Source organism: Malaclemys terrapin, chromosome 1, assembly GCF_027887155.1.
Source record: "Malaclemys terrapin pileata isolate rMalTer1 chromosome 1, rMalTer1.hap1, whole genome shotgun sequence".
NCBI lineage: Eukaryota > Metazoa > Chordata > Testudines > Emydidae > Malaclemys > Malaclemys terrapin.
In genome coordinates this window covers 311027516-311039805 of record NC_071505.1, presented here as the reverse complement: position 1 = coordinate 311039805, position 12290 = coordinate 311027516, and the positions used below count along the sequence as shown (strand labels likewise).

General features: G+C 40.0%; 1 protein-coding gene across 3 annotated transcripts in view; it reads left to right on the top strand.

The window, feature by feature from the left end:
• SGCG (sarcoglycan gamma) overlaps positions 1-12290 on the top strand; it is a 186589-nt gene that overhangs the window by 62120 nt on the left and 112179 nt on the right. For all 3 annotated transcript variants that reach the window (XM_054015446.1, XM_054015447.1, XM_054015448.1), the window contains one exon: positions 9475-9576. In XM_054015446.1, coding sequence (XP_053871421.1) covers positions 9475-9576 — 102 coding nt within the window. The remainder of the gene's footprint in view (positions 1-9474; positions 9577-12290) is intronic.

Below are 12290 nucleotides of genomic sequence, written 5' to 3'. Positions count from 1 at the left end.
ACATATTCAAACTGGATGATCATTGTAGCTAGACTCCATAGTAATTCTACCCAAAGCATCAAAGAAACTGTCAGAAGGTAGAACTGGTGCTAGGTTGTCAGGTAACATGTCGGATTTTTGGTCTTGCTGCTAAAGAAGACAAATGAGTGGCAGAAGATGAAACTGATCTAAGATGTTTTCCAGTGCCTTTCTTCTTCTGGTGTTATGGCTACCTCTTCTGAAATTGAAGCTGGACAACTGAGGTTAAGTCTGTGATTCTGGAAGGAAGAGGTCAAGGGGGGTCTCCCTTGTCTGGTCTGGTTGAAGGAGTCCCAGAGATCAACAATAGATTAAGAATCTTCACTTTCTCAAGAATCTTATCCATCTTTAGGCTGATACCCTCTCCGTCAAACAGAGGATCTTCCATTTGGGTCTGAGACTTAGCCAAAATGCCCAACACTGTTAGCAAGGAGCACAATCTAAGGGAAGAAGCTGATACCACCTGAAGCATCCTAAGTTCCTGAAGGATGTGCTTGGCCACTATATGCCCCTTAGTCACTAGCTTTGCTGGTGGTTTGTGTGTGTTTGTTTGTTTTTCCTGCACCTCAGGAAAACATCCTGGGAAGTATTGACTCTGAAAAAGATTTGAGGGTCGTGGTGGATAATCAGCTGAATATGAGCTCTCAGAGTAACACTGTGGCCAAAAAAGGTAATATGATCCTGTGATACATAAATAGGAGAATCTCAAGTAGAAGTAGAAAGTTTATTTTATCTCTGCATTTGGCATTGGTCCGACTGCTTCCAGAATTCTGTGTCCATTTCTGGTGCCCACAATTCAAGAAGGATATTGATAAATTAGAGGGGGTTCAGAGAAGAGCAACAAGAATGATTAAAGGGTTAGAAAACATGTCTTATAGTGATAGCCTCCAAGAACTCAATCTATTTAGCTTAACAAAGAGAAGGTTATAAGGGGTGACTTGATTACAGTCTAGAACATGGGGAACAAATATTTAATAATGGGCTCTTCAATCTAGCAGAGAAAGGTATAACAAGATCTAATGGCTGGAAGTTGAAACTAGACAAATTCGGACTGGAAATAAGATGTGAATTTTTGATGGTGAGAGTAATTAACCATTGGAACAATTTACCATGGGTCAAGATGTATTCTCTATCACTGACGGTTTTTAAATCAAGATTGGATGTTTTTCTGAAAGATATGCTCTAGGATTTATTTTGGTAAAGTTTTATGGCCTGTGTTACGCAGGAGGTCATACTAGATGATCATAATAGTCCCTTTTGGCCATAGAAACTATGAATCTATTAACTGATTAGAAGGAATATTTATCCCCAAGATAAAATTGGTACTTTCCTATGACAGGTTGTAATTCACCACATAGATACCAGAGAAGGCTTTCTTTCACCTAAGGTCTATTTTTTGATGTCCTTATTCAATAGGAAGGTCTAATGTGCTCTGGAACTACTCAATTTCATTGGCTGCTATCATCATCAATAAGCCAGGAGTAAGGTGAGTTAGAAAATACTGGCATCTCCATGGTGGCACCTGGTAAAAATGATCTATCTTCTTATTTGATTCTGGGATTCAGGGTGGAACGAAGCAGAAGCGCTTAGCTAGAACCAAGTATCAGAGGGGTAGCCGTGTTAGTCTGAATCTGTAAAAAGCAACAGAGGGTCCTGTGGCACCTTTAAGACTAACAGAAGTATTGGGAGCATAAGCTTTCGTGGGTAAGAACCTCACTTCTTCAGATGCAAGAAGTGAAGTTCTTACCCACGAAAGCTTATGCTCCCAATACTTCTGTTAGTCTTAAAGGTGCAACAGGACCCTCTGTTGCTTTTAGCTAGAACCAGTAGGCCATCATTAATGAGAAGTCTCTGTCTGTCTCTCTGTCTCTTTCTCACTCTCTCTCACCCCTACTCCCTCTTTGAACTCAATGATGTTGAACTTCTGTGGTGTCTTTTCCTTAAAAGTTGAAGTTTTCAGGTCCAGACCCTGTACCAAATGGATTATCAACTCCTGGAGCTATTTGAAATGGTCAGGTCGTAAAACAGATGAAAAGGTGATTGTATCCTCCGTACATTTCCTCAGACAGTGTACAAATGAAGGAGTGATACTGTATGTAGCAGATTTTGAATACATGTTGATGAAGTGTATATATATTATACTATGCAAGACACCAGTTAGTGGTGAAACCACTAGCAGAAAGTAGTGAACTTTTAGGGGGACTCAGAACCCAATCTTGCAAATGATTTCACAAGTGCATAACTTTTCTAATGTGAGTACTGTATATTGTTTGAAGGATCTGGGCTGTGGTTTGAAATTAGAAACTACAACTGTGTGCAATTGCAGAAAAAACCGTGAGACATTTTTCATAATTCTGTTTCACAGATATTTTTCACCCCCTAAAATATTTCTAAAATTACAATTTGGCTGAGAAACTATTCAAAACTGTGACATTTCATGTTTTCACAATGAAAATAATTTTGCTTAAAGTGGGACCACTTCCACAAAAATAATCCCATTTTAGTATTGATATTTAGAGAGAATACATAGTTTTGAAATGGAAACAAATCAATGTTCAAATTTTAATAATTCCAAATTCGATTATGAATATTTCATACAACTCTATTAAAAACAAATTCTAAAATAAACAGATAATAAAGGGATGAAATGAAAGCATCTTAGCAACAGAACGTGTCTCATTAAAAGTTGTGCAATAATCTGTACTCTGAAAGATCATGGGGATTTACTAAAACTAGAAAATCACCAGGGAAACAAGAAACAAGCCATATGAGCTCTACAGTGTGCATGACATGTACTTACAATAATGAAAGATAAGTTAGGAGAGAAACACAAGGAAGACTGGGGTAGATACTAGGTGCCCTGATTCTAAACCAGGCATGTACCAATGCCAAGATATTGAAAACAGACAAATGATTTGCGGTATTTTAATTTTTAGGTCTCAACCCTGGAAGCCTTAATGGCGTCTGATTACATAAGAACATAAGAATAGCCATACTGGGTCAGACCAAAGGTCCATCTAGCCCAGTACCCTGTCTTCTGACAGTGGCCAATGCAGGTGCCCCAGAGGGAATGAACAGAACAGATAATCATCAAGTGATCCATCCCCTTTCACCCATTCCCGGTTTCTGGCAAACAGAGGCTGCCCATCCCGGCTAATAGCCATTGATGGACCTATCCTCCACAAATTTATTTAGTTCTTTTCTGAACCCTGTTATAGTCTTGGCCTTCACAACATCTTCTGGCAAGGAGTTCCACAGGTTGACTGTGCGTTGTGTGAACAAATACTGCAGAAAGGGCTGAGCACATTTTGAAAATCAGGTTGTTTTAATGTATCTCAAGTTGAACAGCCACAAATTAGGATAGGTCAGTCACTTTTGAAAATCTTGCCCCAAACACATAAATAGAAATTTTATATTCCCTAAAATTACAAAGAGTTAACTTCAAATGAAACTTGAAAATGAGGAAGAAGTAAAATTGTATTTTTAATTAGTTTTTCCATATAAATCCTTCCTGTATTTTCTGCATCTACAGACCTTTATAGTATATAAAGCATTATGAGATAGTTCTGGCTTATTCTAGAAAACCTGCAGATTTTATTACATTGTTTCCACATATGAGGAGCATTTTGATAAATAATTGCTAAGTCCAGGTGCAGTTAATAATGCCTCATGAATTCTTGCATTATTGTGTCAATTTCTTATGCAGTAGGATTTTCAGGAACAGTTTATAATTTTATTGTATGTCCTCATTGTATTACTGTTGTAGCAAAGTTAGTTCATTGCCTCTGGTCCCTCATCTTGAAGTATTGCAACAACAATTTCAGACTTGCCATCAGTGTTTGTTTTCTTTATCTGCCTGAGGATATCTCTTGATAACTCAGTTTGCTTTCTAATCATCTCTCTTATTTCTTGCTGCAGTAATAGTCACAATCTGTGACCAACATGAACTTGTACCTTGCTGTTCAATATTTCATAATATTGGAATTTTCCTTATTTCTCTCATTCTTTTGCAGCCTTACAGTTAGCTAATTCCAGTGTTATTTCTTTCTACATATCTTCATTTTTAGTCCCAGATTTATTTATTTTAAATATTTTCTTGCTTTCAACTTGTCTGATTTTCTTTCAATGCACTATATTGATACCTTAAATCTTCTTTGCCATATCTCATTTTCGGTTTTTATTTGTTACTATCTTTACCTAAAAGAGCATTCAAATTTATTCTTCTGGGAAACCTGTAAATATATCCCAATAAAATAAGTGTGTAACATTACAAGAAAACCCTGACATCTGCAATATCTAGGGATTTTTCTAGTCTACTAGTATATTATGTGTTTGTACGGAACTGCATTATCTAATGTATAACCAGATCCTACTTCCACTTAAGTCAAGGGCAAGACTTTTATGATTGATTTTAGTGGGATCAGAATCATGCCTTTGAAACTAAAGCCCCTGGGATGTTGATCATGTCTTTCTGTTTATTTTGAGTAGCACAGAAGACACTGACAGCAATTAATGAACAATTATTTATTGCACTGATTCTTCTGCCATAAGCACATTTGTATTGTAACCCTGATCTCTTGCAATGTAACAGACAAGGAGGGTTTATGAGGAACTATTTTGTTTGACTAATTACACTCCCCTTTTTCCTGGACCTCTAGCTTAACTCTTTGCTGAAGCACAGGCCAGAGTTCTGTCTGTCTCAGTCATTTCAGGCGGGGGAGGGGAAGAAATATTACATAGAATAAACCTCAGAGATATGGCTCATCAAACCCTGAATATAGGTGTTGGTAACAGCTGTAAATCATCCTCAGAGAGAGCATACCATATAATTTATTAGTGAACAAAAATGTAATACATACACAAATATTTGCAAACATTATTTGAAATACTTTTCAATAACTTTCTAAACAAAACTATTAAGCAGTAAACTTACTGGTGTTCTGAGGTGTGGCCCCTTTAGGAACAGATGTTTAGGGAGATTATCATCAGACCCATGTAGGAATGGGGCCAGGAGACCAAATCATATGACGGGCTGCTTGGAGATGTAAATGAATGTTCTCAGTTCAGTCAGGAAAGAGCCTGGAAACAGGAGAGACCTATAGTGAGAGTCTCCTGTAGTAAAGCCTAAGTTTTGGTACACTAGGAGCTATAGAGACCTGCAGGTGGCTATGGGAAAAGGAAACACACCCGATTTAGATATTAGGTGAACTGTTTTGTTTGAGAGACAATAAACCTATGCTAAAGAAAAGGACTGAAATACTGCCACTGGTGAGGACTTTATTGACATACTGGCCAGTGAGTAGCGATCACTGGCTTACAGTGTATCTTTATACAGACTTCTCCACTTTGTTGCTCTTACATATTTTTCAGTGCAAGGTTTCAACAGAATATATGCCTATTTTTACCTTAGTGCACTCATACAGATTCCCCTCTAATATTGTCACAGAGCTGATTTCTCAGTCTCAGTAATGTGGCCTCAAAATGAGCATGTCACCTGGATTCTCCAGAAACTGAGGAGGATGGCAGCCTCTCAGTTCTCCTCCAAGCACTTCAGAATCTCCTCAGCAAAACCATGAGGCTTTGTCTACTCTGCAGTGAGAGGGTCTGATTCAGTTTGTGTAGACATACCTGAGCTAGCTCTAATCTATCTAGCTCGGGTACTGGTAACAGTGAAGACTCCACAACACAGATTTCAGCATGGGTTGTGCAAGCCTGCCCACAACCCTGGGTAATTACTTGGGGAGCTAGCCTGTGCTAAAGCCTGTGCTCCCATGGCTTCATTGCTCTGGTACTTGAGCTAGCTAGATTAAAACTAGGTCGGGTATGTCTATATAAGCTGCAGTCTCACTGTAACTGCAATATAAATATTCCCTGAGAAGATCCTTGAAGCCAGTAGCAAATCCCAGTGCTTGAACTAATAGTTGATTGTCTCCTTTCTTTCTAGCAAGACAGAGAATCTGTAGCTCGTATCCAAAGTGATACAGGTATTGGGACCCAGCCCACATAGCAGACACATCTTTGTCCAGTGTCAATCAGCCACTGAGTCCAGAGCCTCCAGTTCCTGTATTTATAACCTTTTCCTCCAGATCTCTGACTGGCTCAGAGCTCTCAAACGGTGAATGTATGGAATCTGCTAGACTGCTTGCCTTTAATGTCTACTTTCTGTTGTAACCCATATAGCTAGCTTAGTCTTTATTATATTCAGCTGTAATGCAAGGAACCTACTGGCCTATATCCTGTAAAACATTAGCTTAAGCAAGTTAGCATAAGTATAGTAGGCCTGCAACCTTTGGCATAGATAAATGGCCTAATGGTTACCCTCAGATTTTGGGAACTAGGAATAGCTTGCTCAATGGTAGGAACTGAAAACTAATGGTAAATTGCAACTGCAGGAACATGGAAGTAATAACTGCAGAGCTGCTTAAGCAAGAAGTGATGGGTATGATAATGAGTTAAATACCATTAATATGTATCAATATGTTAATCAGTAACAGGAAACTTGGAAATGGCAGAGATGCTTAATGACTTCTTTGTTTCGGTCTTCACCGAGAAGTCTGAAGGAATGCCTAACATAGTGAATACTAATGGGAAGGGGGTAGGTTTAGCGGATAAAATAAAAAAAGAACAAGTTAAAAATCACTTAGAAAAGTTAGATGCCTGCAAGTCATCCGGGCCTGATGAAATGCATCCTAGAATACTCAAGGAGCTAATAGAGGAGGTATCTGAGCCTCTAGCTATTATCTTTGGAAAGTCATGGGAGATGGGAGAGATTCCAGAAGACTGGAAAAGGGCAAATATAGTGCCCATCTATAAAAAGGGAAATAAAAACAACCCAGGTAACTACAGACCAGTTAGTTTAACTTCTGTGCCAGGGAAGATAATGGAGCAAGTAATTAAGGAAATCATCTGCAAACACTTGGAAGGTGGTAAGGTGATAGGGAACAGCCAGCATGGATTTGTGAAGAACAAATCATGTCAAACCAATCTGATAGCTTTCTTTGATAGGATAACGAGCCTTGTGGATAAGGGTGAAGCGGTGGATGTGGTATACCTAGACTTTAGTAAGGCATTTGATACGGTCTCGCATGATATTCTTATCGATAAACTAGGCAAATACAAATTAGATGGGGCTACTATAAGGTGGGTGCATAACTGGCTGGATAACCGTACTCAGAGAGTTGTTATTAATGGTTCCCAATCCTGCTGGAAAGGCGTAACGAGTGGGGTACCGCAGGGGTCTGTTTTGGGACCGGCTCTGTTCAATATCTTCATCAACGACTTAGATATTGGCATAGAAAGTACGCTTATTAAGTTTGCGGATGATACCAAACTGGGAGGGATTGCAACTACTTTGGAGGACAGGGTCATAATTCAAAATGATCTGGACAAATTGGAGAAATGGTCTGAGTTAAACAGGATGAAGTTTAACAAAGACAAATGCAAAGTGCTCCACTTAGGAAGGAAAAATCAGTTTCACACATACAGAATGGGAAGAGACTGTCTAGGAAGGAGTACGGCAGAAAGGGATCTAGGGGTTATAGTGGACCACAAGCTAAATATGAGTCAACAGTGTGATGCTGTTGCAAAAAAAGCAAACATGATTCTGGGATGCATTAACAGGTGTGTTGTGAGCAAGACACGAGAAGTCATTCTTCCGCTCTACTCTGCTCTGGTTAGGCCTCAGCTGGAGTATTGTGTCCAGTTCTGGGCGCCGCATTTTAAAAAAGATGTGGAGAAATTGGAAAGGGTCCAAAGAAGAGCAACAAGAATGATTAAAGGTCTTGAGAACATGACCTATGAAGGAAGGCTGAAAGAACTGGGTTTGTTTAGTTTGGAAAAGAGAAGACTGAGAGGGGACATGATAGCAGTTTTCAGGTATCTAAAAGGGTGTCATAAGGAGGAGGGAGAGAACTTGTTCACCTTAGCCTCTAAGGATAGAACCAGAAACAATGGGTTTAAACTGCAGCAAGGGAGGTCTAGGTTGGACATTAGGAAAAAGTTCCTAACTGTCAGGGTGGTTAAACACTGGAACAAATTGCCTAGGGAGGTTGTGGAATCTCCGTCTCTGGAGATATTTAAGAGTAGGTTAGATAAATGTCTATCAGGGATGGTCTAGACAGTATTTGGTCCTGCCATGCGGGCAGGGGACTGGACTCGATGACCTCTCGAGGTCCCTTCCAGTCCTATAATCTATGAATCTATGAATCTATAGGATAAGTGTACGCCATTATTATGTGGGTGAGGAAATTAAATTTGGGCATGGAATGCTGGGCTTTAGCATGAATATTCGTGATGGTGTTCAGGCCCTATAATAGGGTAAACCATCATGGAGAGAGAGAGAGAGAGAGAGAGAGCTATTTCCATCACTTTTAGCTTTCCACCATTTGACCCTTCAGCTCTATTGTTATCATAGAATCATAGAATATCAGGGTTCCTTCAGCTCTATTGTTATCATAGAATCATAGACTATCAGGGTTGGTAGGGACCTCAGGAGGTCATCTAGTCCAACACCCTGCTCAAAGCAGGACCAATTCCCAAACAGATTTTTACCCCAGTTCCCTAAATGGCCCCCTCAAGGATTGGGCTCACAATGCTGGGTTTAGCAGGCCAATGCTCAAACCACTGAGCCTATCCCTCCCACCACCATCAATCTTGGGTACTGAGGAACCTGGACCAACAGACTCATTTGGCTGAGAACTGAGATGAAAGGAATGACAGAGAATGAGGAAGGACCTAAGAGATGGGGGAAAATGGGGGAAATGACTGAAGGAGTTGGCAAAGAGAGAAGGAAATGTGAATCCTGAGAGATGCTGAGAGCTGGAGTGTTCACAAAGGGACCGAAGTGAAAAGAAGAATTAAAAATGAAAAAGAAAATCACAAAGTCTCTCCCCCTGTTGTGTGTGAAGCAGTGTCACATTCCAAATAAAATATACCAACAACAGAGCAAATACTCAAGCATAGGATCTTAAAGTTTTGTTCTATGTGAGTATTAGTATATGCAAAAATAAATTGTTCACATGTTCTTGGAAAGTAAGCACAAAAGATGTGTAAACATGGGCAATACATATTCACTTTTGAATTTAGTTTATTTTTTTCTTCCTACCCAGGCATCTTCCTGTTCTTGCTGATGAAGTATCTCAAGATCCAAAAATCAATTACACTAAGAACTTTCTTTCTTACATCACATTTTTTCTTTTTTCCTCAAAAGACATTATTAATAAAAGGTATTGGGATGTCTGGTTATAAAAATATCTCATGTCCTAAGATGAATTGTCTGGAAGTCAGTGGAGAATTTTGAAGTGCTAACCAAACTGTTAAGTCCTATAGTGCAGTTATCTTCATTAATAACATAGTCAGAAAAAAATATATAATTATATAATGATCCAACTTAAATGAAAAGGAAATAAAAATTACAGTAAGAATAAAGCACACATTACTCTTTCATCTTCTCCACAGACTGGGATGGGACATTTACAAGTTACAAAAGAGGGACTTCGACTGGAAGGAGAGTCAGAATTCTTATTCCCTTTGTATGCCAAAGAAATTCACTCTAGAGTGGTAAGTAGATATCGAAAAGCCATGCTAAAAGAGAATTAATGTATAGAAATCCATTAAGAAAATCAATAATATATATAAAATGTGTGCATGTATAGAATATTATGGTATGTGTGGATATATATTAATATAGTATGGTGTGACATGGCAAAAGATTTTATCAGCGTGAATTTGAAATTCGTGCTCAGATGCTACGGCAATACTAAGATACTGCGGTGACATTCACCAACATGAAATACTTAGGCATATTGCTCTTGAGTGATAAAGCCATACGTGAGTTATGCAGGTCATTCCAGCTGAATGGTGTTAAAACTTTAGAAATATTTTAGAGAGTTTTAAGATTTTCTTTATTGAGTCTATTTTTGTATCTCTTCCCTGTAAAGCCAGATATCTTGGTAACCATGAGTTCAACTGTTAAGGGTTTACAAGGAGTCTTAAATATCTCTAAAAATGACCAGAAATAGGTTTTGTATACCTCAATTACAGTTCCATTCTTGGGAATGTCCCAGGGTGAAGGTAAGTTCTGGATCTGATTGAGGAGCTGGGAATCTCCCTTTCCAATGATACAAAGCTCCCACTTCTATATCTGTAAGACACAAGATAACAGATTAAATTTGTGAAATATTTATGCATAAAAAAGCTGTAACTCTGTAGGACTATATTTTGCCTACCTGGGCTTCAGACAGGTATGATTTATTTATTTATTTATAGTTGGGAAGGAGGGGAAATTACATACTTGAAAAAGAGACAGGAAACATTTCTCAAACAGTTTGAATTTTTTTTAAAAAAGAGAGAGGCAGGTGTTTGAAACTGCTCCAACATCTGGAGGTGTGTGAAGGAGTCCTATTAGCATCTTTCCAGTTGTTTGAATGAAGAAGGAGTTGTTCTGAACAGGTCTTAAATTATCCAGGCATTAATTTGTTGTGGAGCAGTGTTTGTTACCTGCAAACTAAATAAAATCTTCTTCAGGGCCAGATTCTGCCACCCTAACTCATACTGAGTAGCTCTAAGCCATCTTTCATTTTGAGTCACATACAGATTCCAGCAAGTTTGAGTTGCTGAGAGAGAGCCCAAACATCTCCAAGAATGTTCATTTAAGCTTTATTTTATCTTTTTGTGCAACGAATCTTTCCAATAGCATGAACAGCGTCTTATTAGATAGTGAAACTGCATTACTAAATCTGTATTCCCTCTTTGTTTCATATGCTCTGTTTTCTGCCTTGCAGTCAAGGGAACATGATTTATGTGTTTAAACGTGAATCCTCTCAGAGATATTCTTCTTTGAGTAGTGTCCCTATGGGTGCTCCACTGTAGATGTGCTTGTGTCCCTGCGCTGCTGATTGGAGAACTTTGGTAGTAGTGTCCGTTGGGCTGTCTCTCCTCATGCTGCGCCAAAAGGCTAGTCAGTGCACACTGGCTAACCCCTCTCAGTTCTTTCTCAACCACCCGTGGCTAGAGATGGAGCCATTAGCAATCCATTAAGACTATTGTTCTCTTGGTTTACATACTTATAGTTAGTTAGCCTCCTAGTTACAGCCGTAGCTTTTTCTTTCTTCTCCTTTCTTATTTTACCCTTAAAAAAAAAGAAGAAAAAGAGACTATTTTCTTCCCATCTTTTTCCCCCCATCAGGGACCCTTCCCCTCAACAGGGTATGCCCAGTTTGTGGGGCTTCAAAAAGTGCCACATCTGTAAAGAGATGGTCCCAGTTGCGGATAAGCACTCTCAGTGCATTCACTGCCTCAGGAAAGGCCACATACAGCAGAAGTGTGGTCTTTGCCAACAACTCCGTTCAAGATCTCGCAAAGACAGAACTCCACCAGAAGATCATCTTCATGGAGGCAGCTCTCTGGTCCCAGTCACCTGGTAGACATGAGTCTTCCCCACAACCTTCTACACTTAAGGGATGTGGGTTGAAGAAACAGGCTGTGGACCCTTCTCACAAATCATCTAAGAAGAGAGTGGGAAGTCCCTTAGTGAACCCCGATATCGCTGTAAGCAATCACCATCTCACCGGATATCTTCAGCATCGCTGGGACCAAGACCATCTCAATCTGGCACCCATGCCTCATGAAGACCAATAGCTACTGGTACCACTGACAGGCTCATGGACCCAATGGACATGGCCGCTGAATCATTGGTACTTAATGATAAGAGCAAACACTCTAAAAAGACACTTCCAGTATGTGAGTCCACTTTGGTACTGCCAGAGACAGCTCGCCTGGCACCTAAGAGACAAGGGTGCACAAGGTCTCCATTCCCCCGTCCCCAGCACTGCCACCAACGTTGGGATGATCAGTACGAGCAGAATCCCACCATTCGAGAGACCTTTGCATGCTGGATCCTCACCTTTTGGTACCAAGACCTCTGCCCCGATCTTCTACCAAGCACGAGAAGTATCCCCACTGCCATGCCATGCCCCTTCATGCTCTAGAAAGGGTTCAGAGAGTGAGCCAGAGGAGGTAGTGTCACACAGGGTTAGCTTTAGTAAGTGCGGGGCCTGATTTGAATACCCAGTGGAGGTCCGGGTCCTCGGCGGCACGTCCTCCATTCGCTCCAGGTCTTCCATGGCACTGAAGGACCCACCACTGAAATGCCGCTGAAGACCTGGCGCGAGTGAAGGACCCACCTCCGATGTGCCGCCGAAGATCTGGACCGCCACTGGGTGAGTAAAAAAATGAAAAAGGCGCCTAAGTTAGGTGCTCTTCTTTAGGGCACG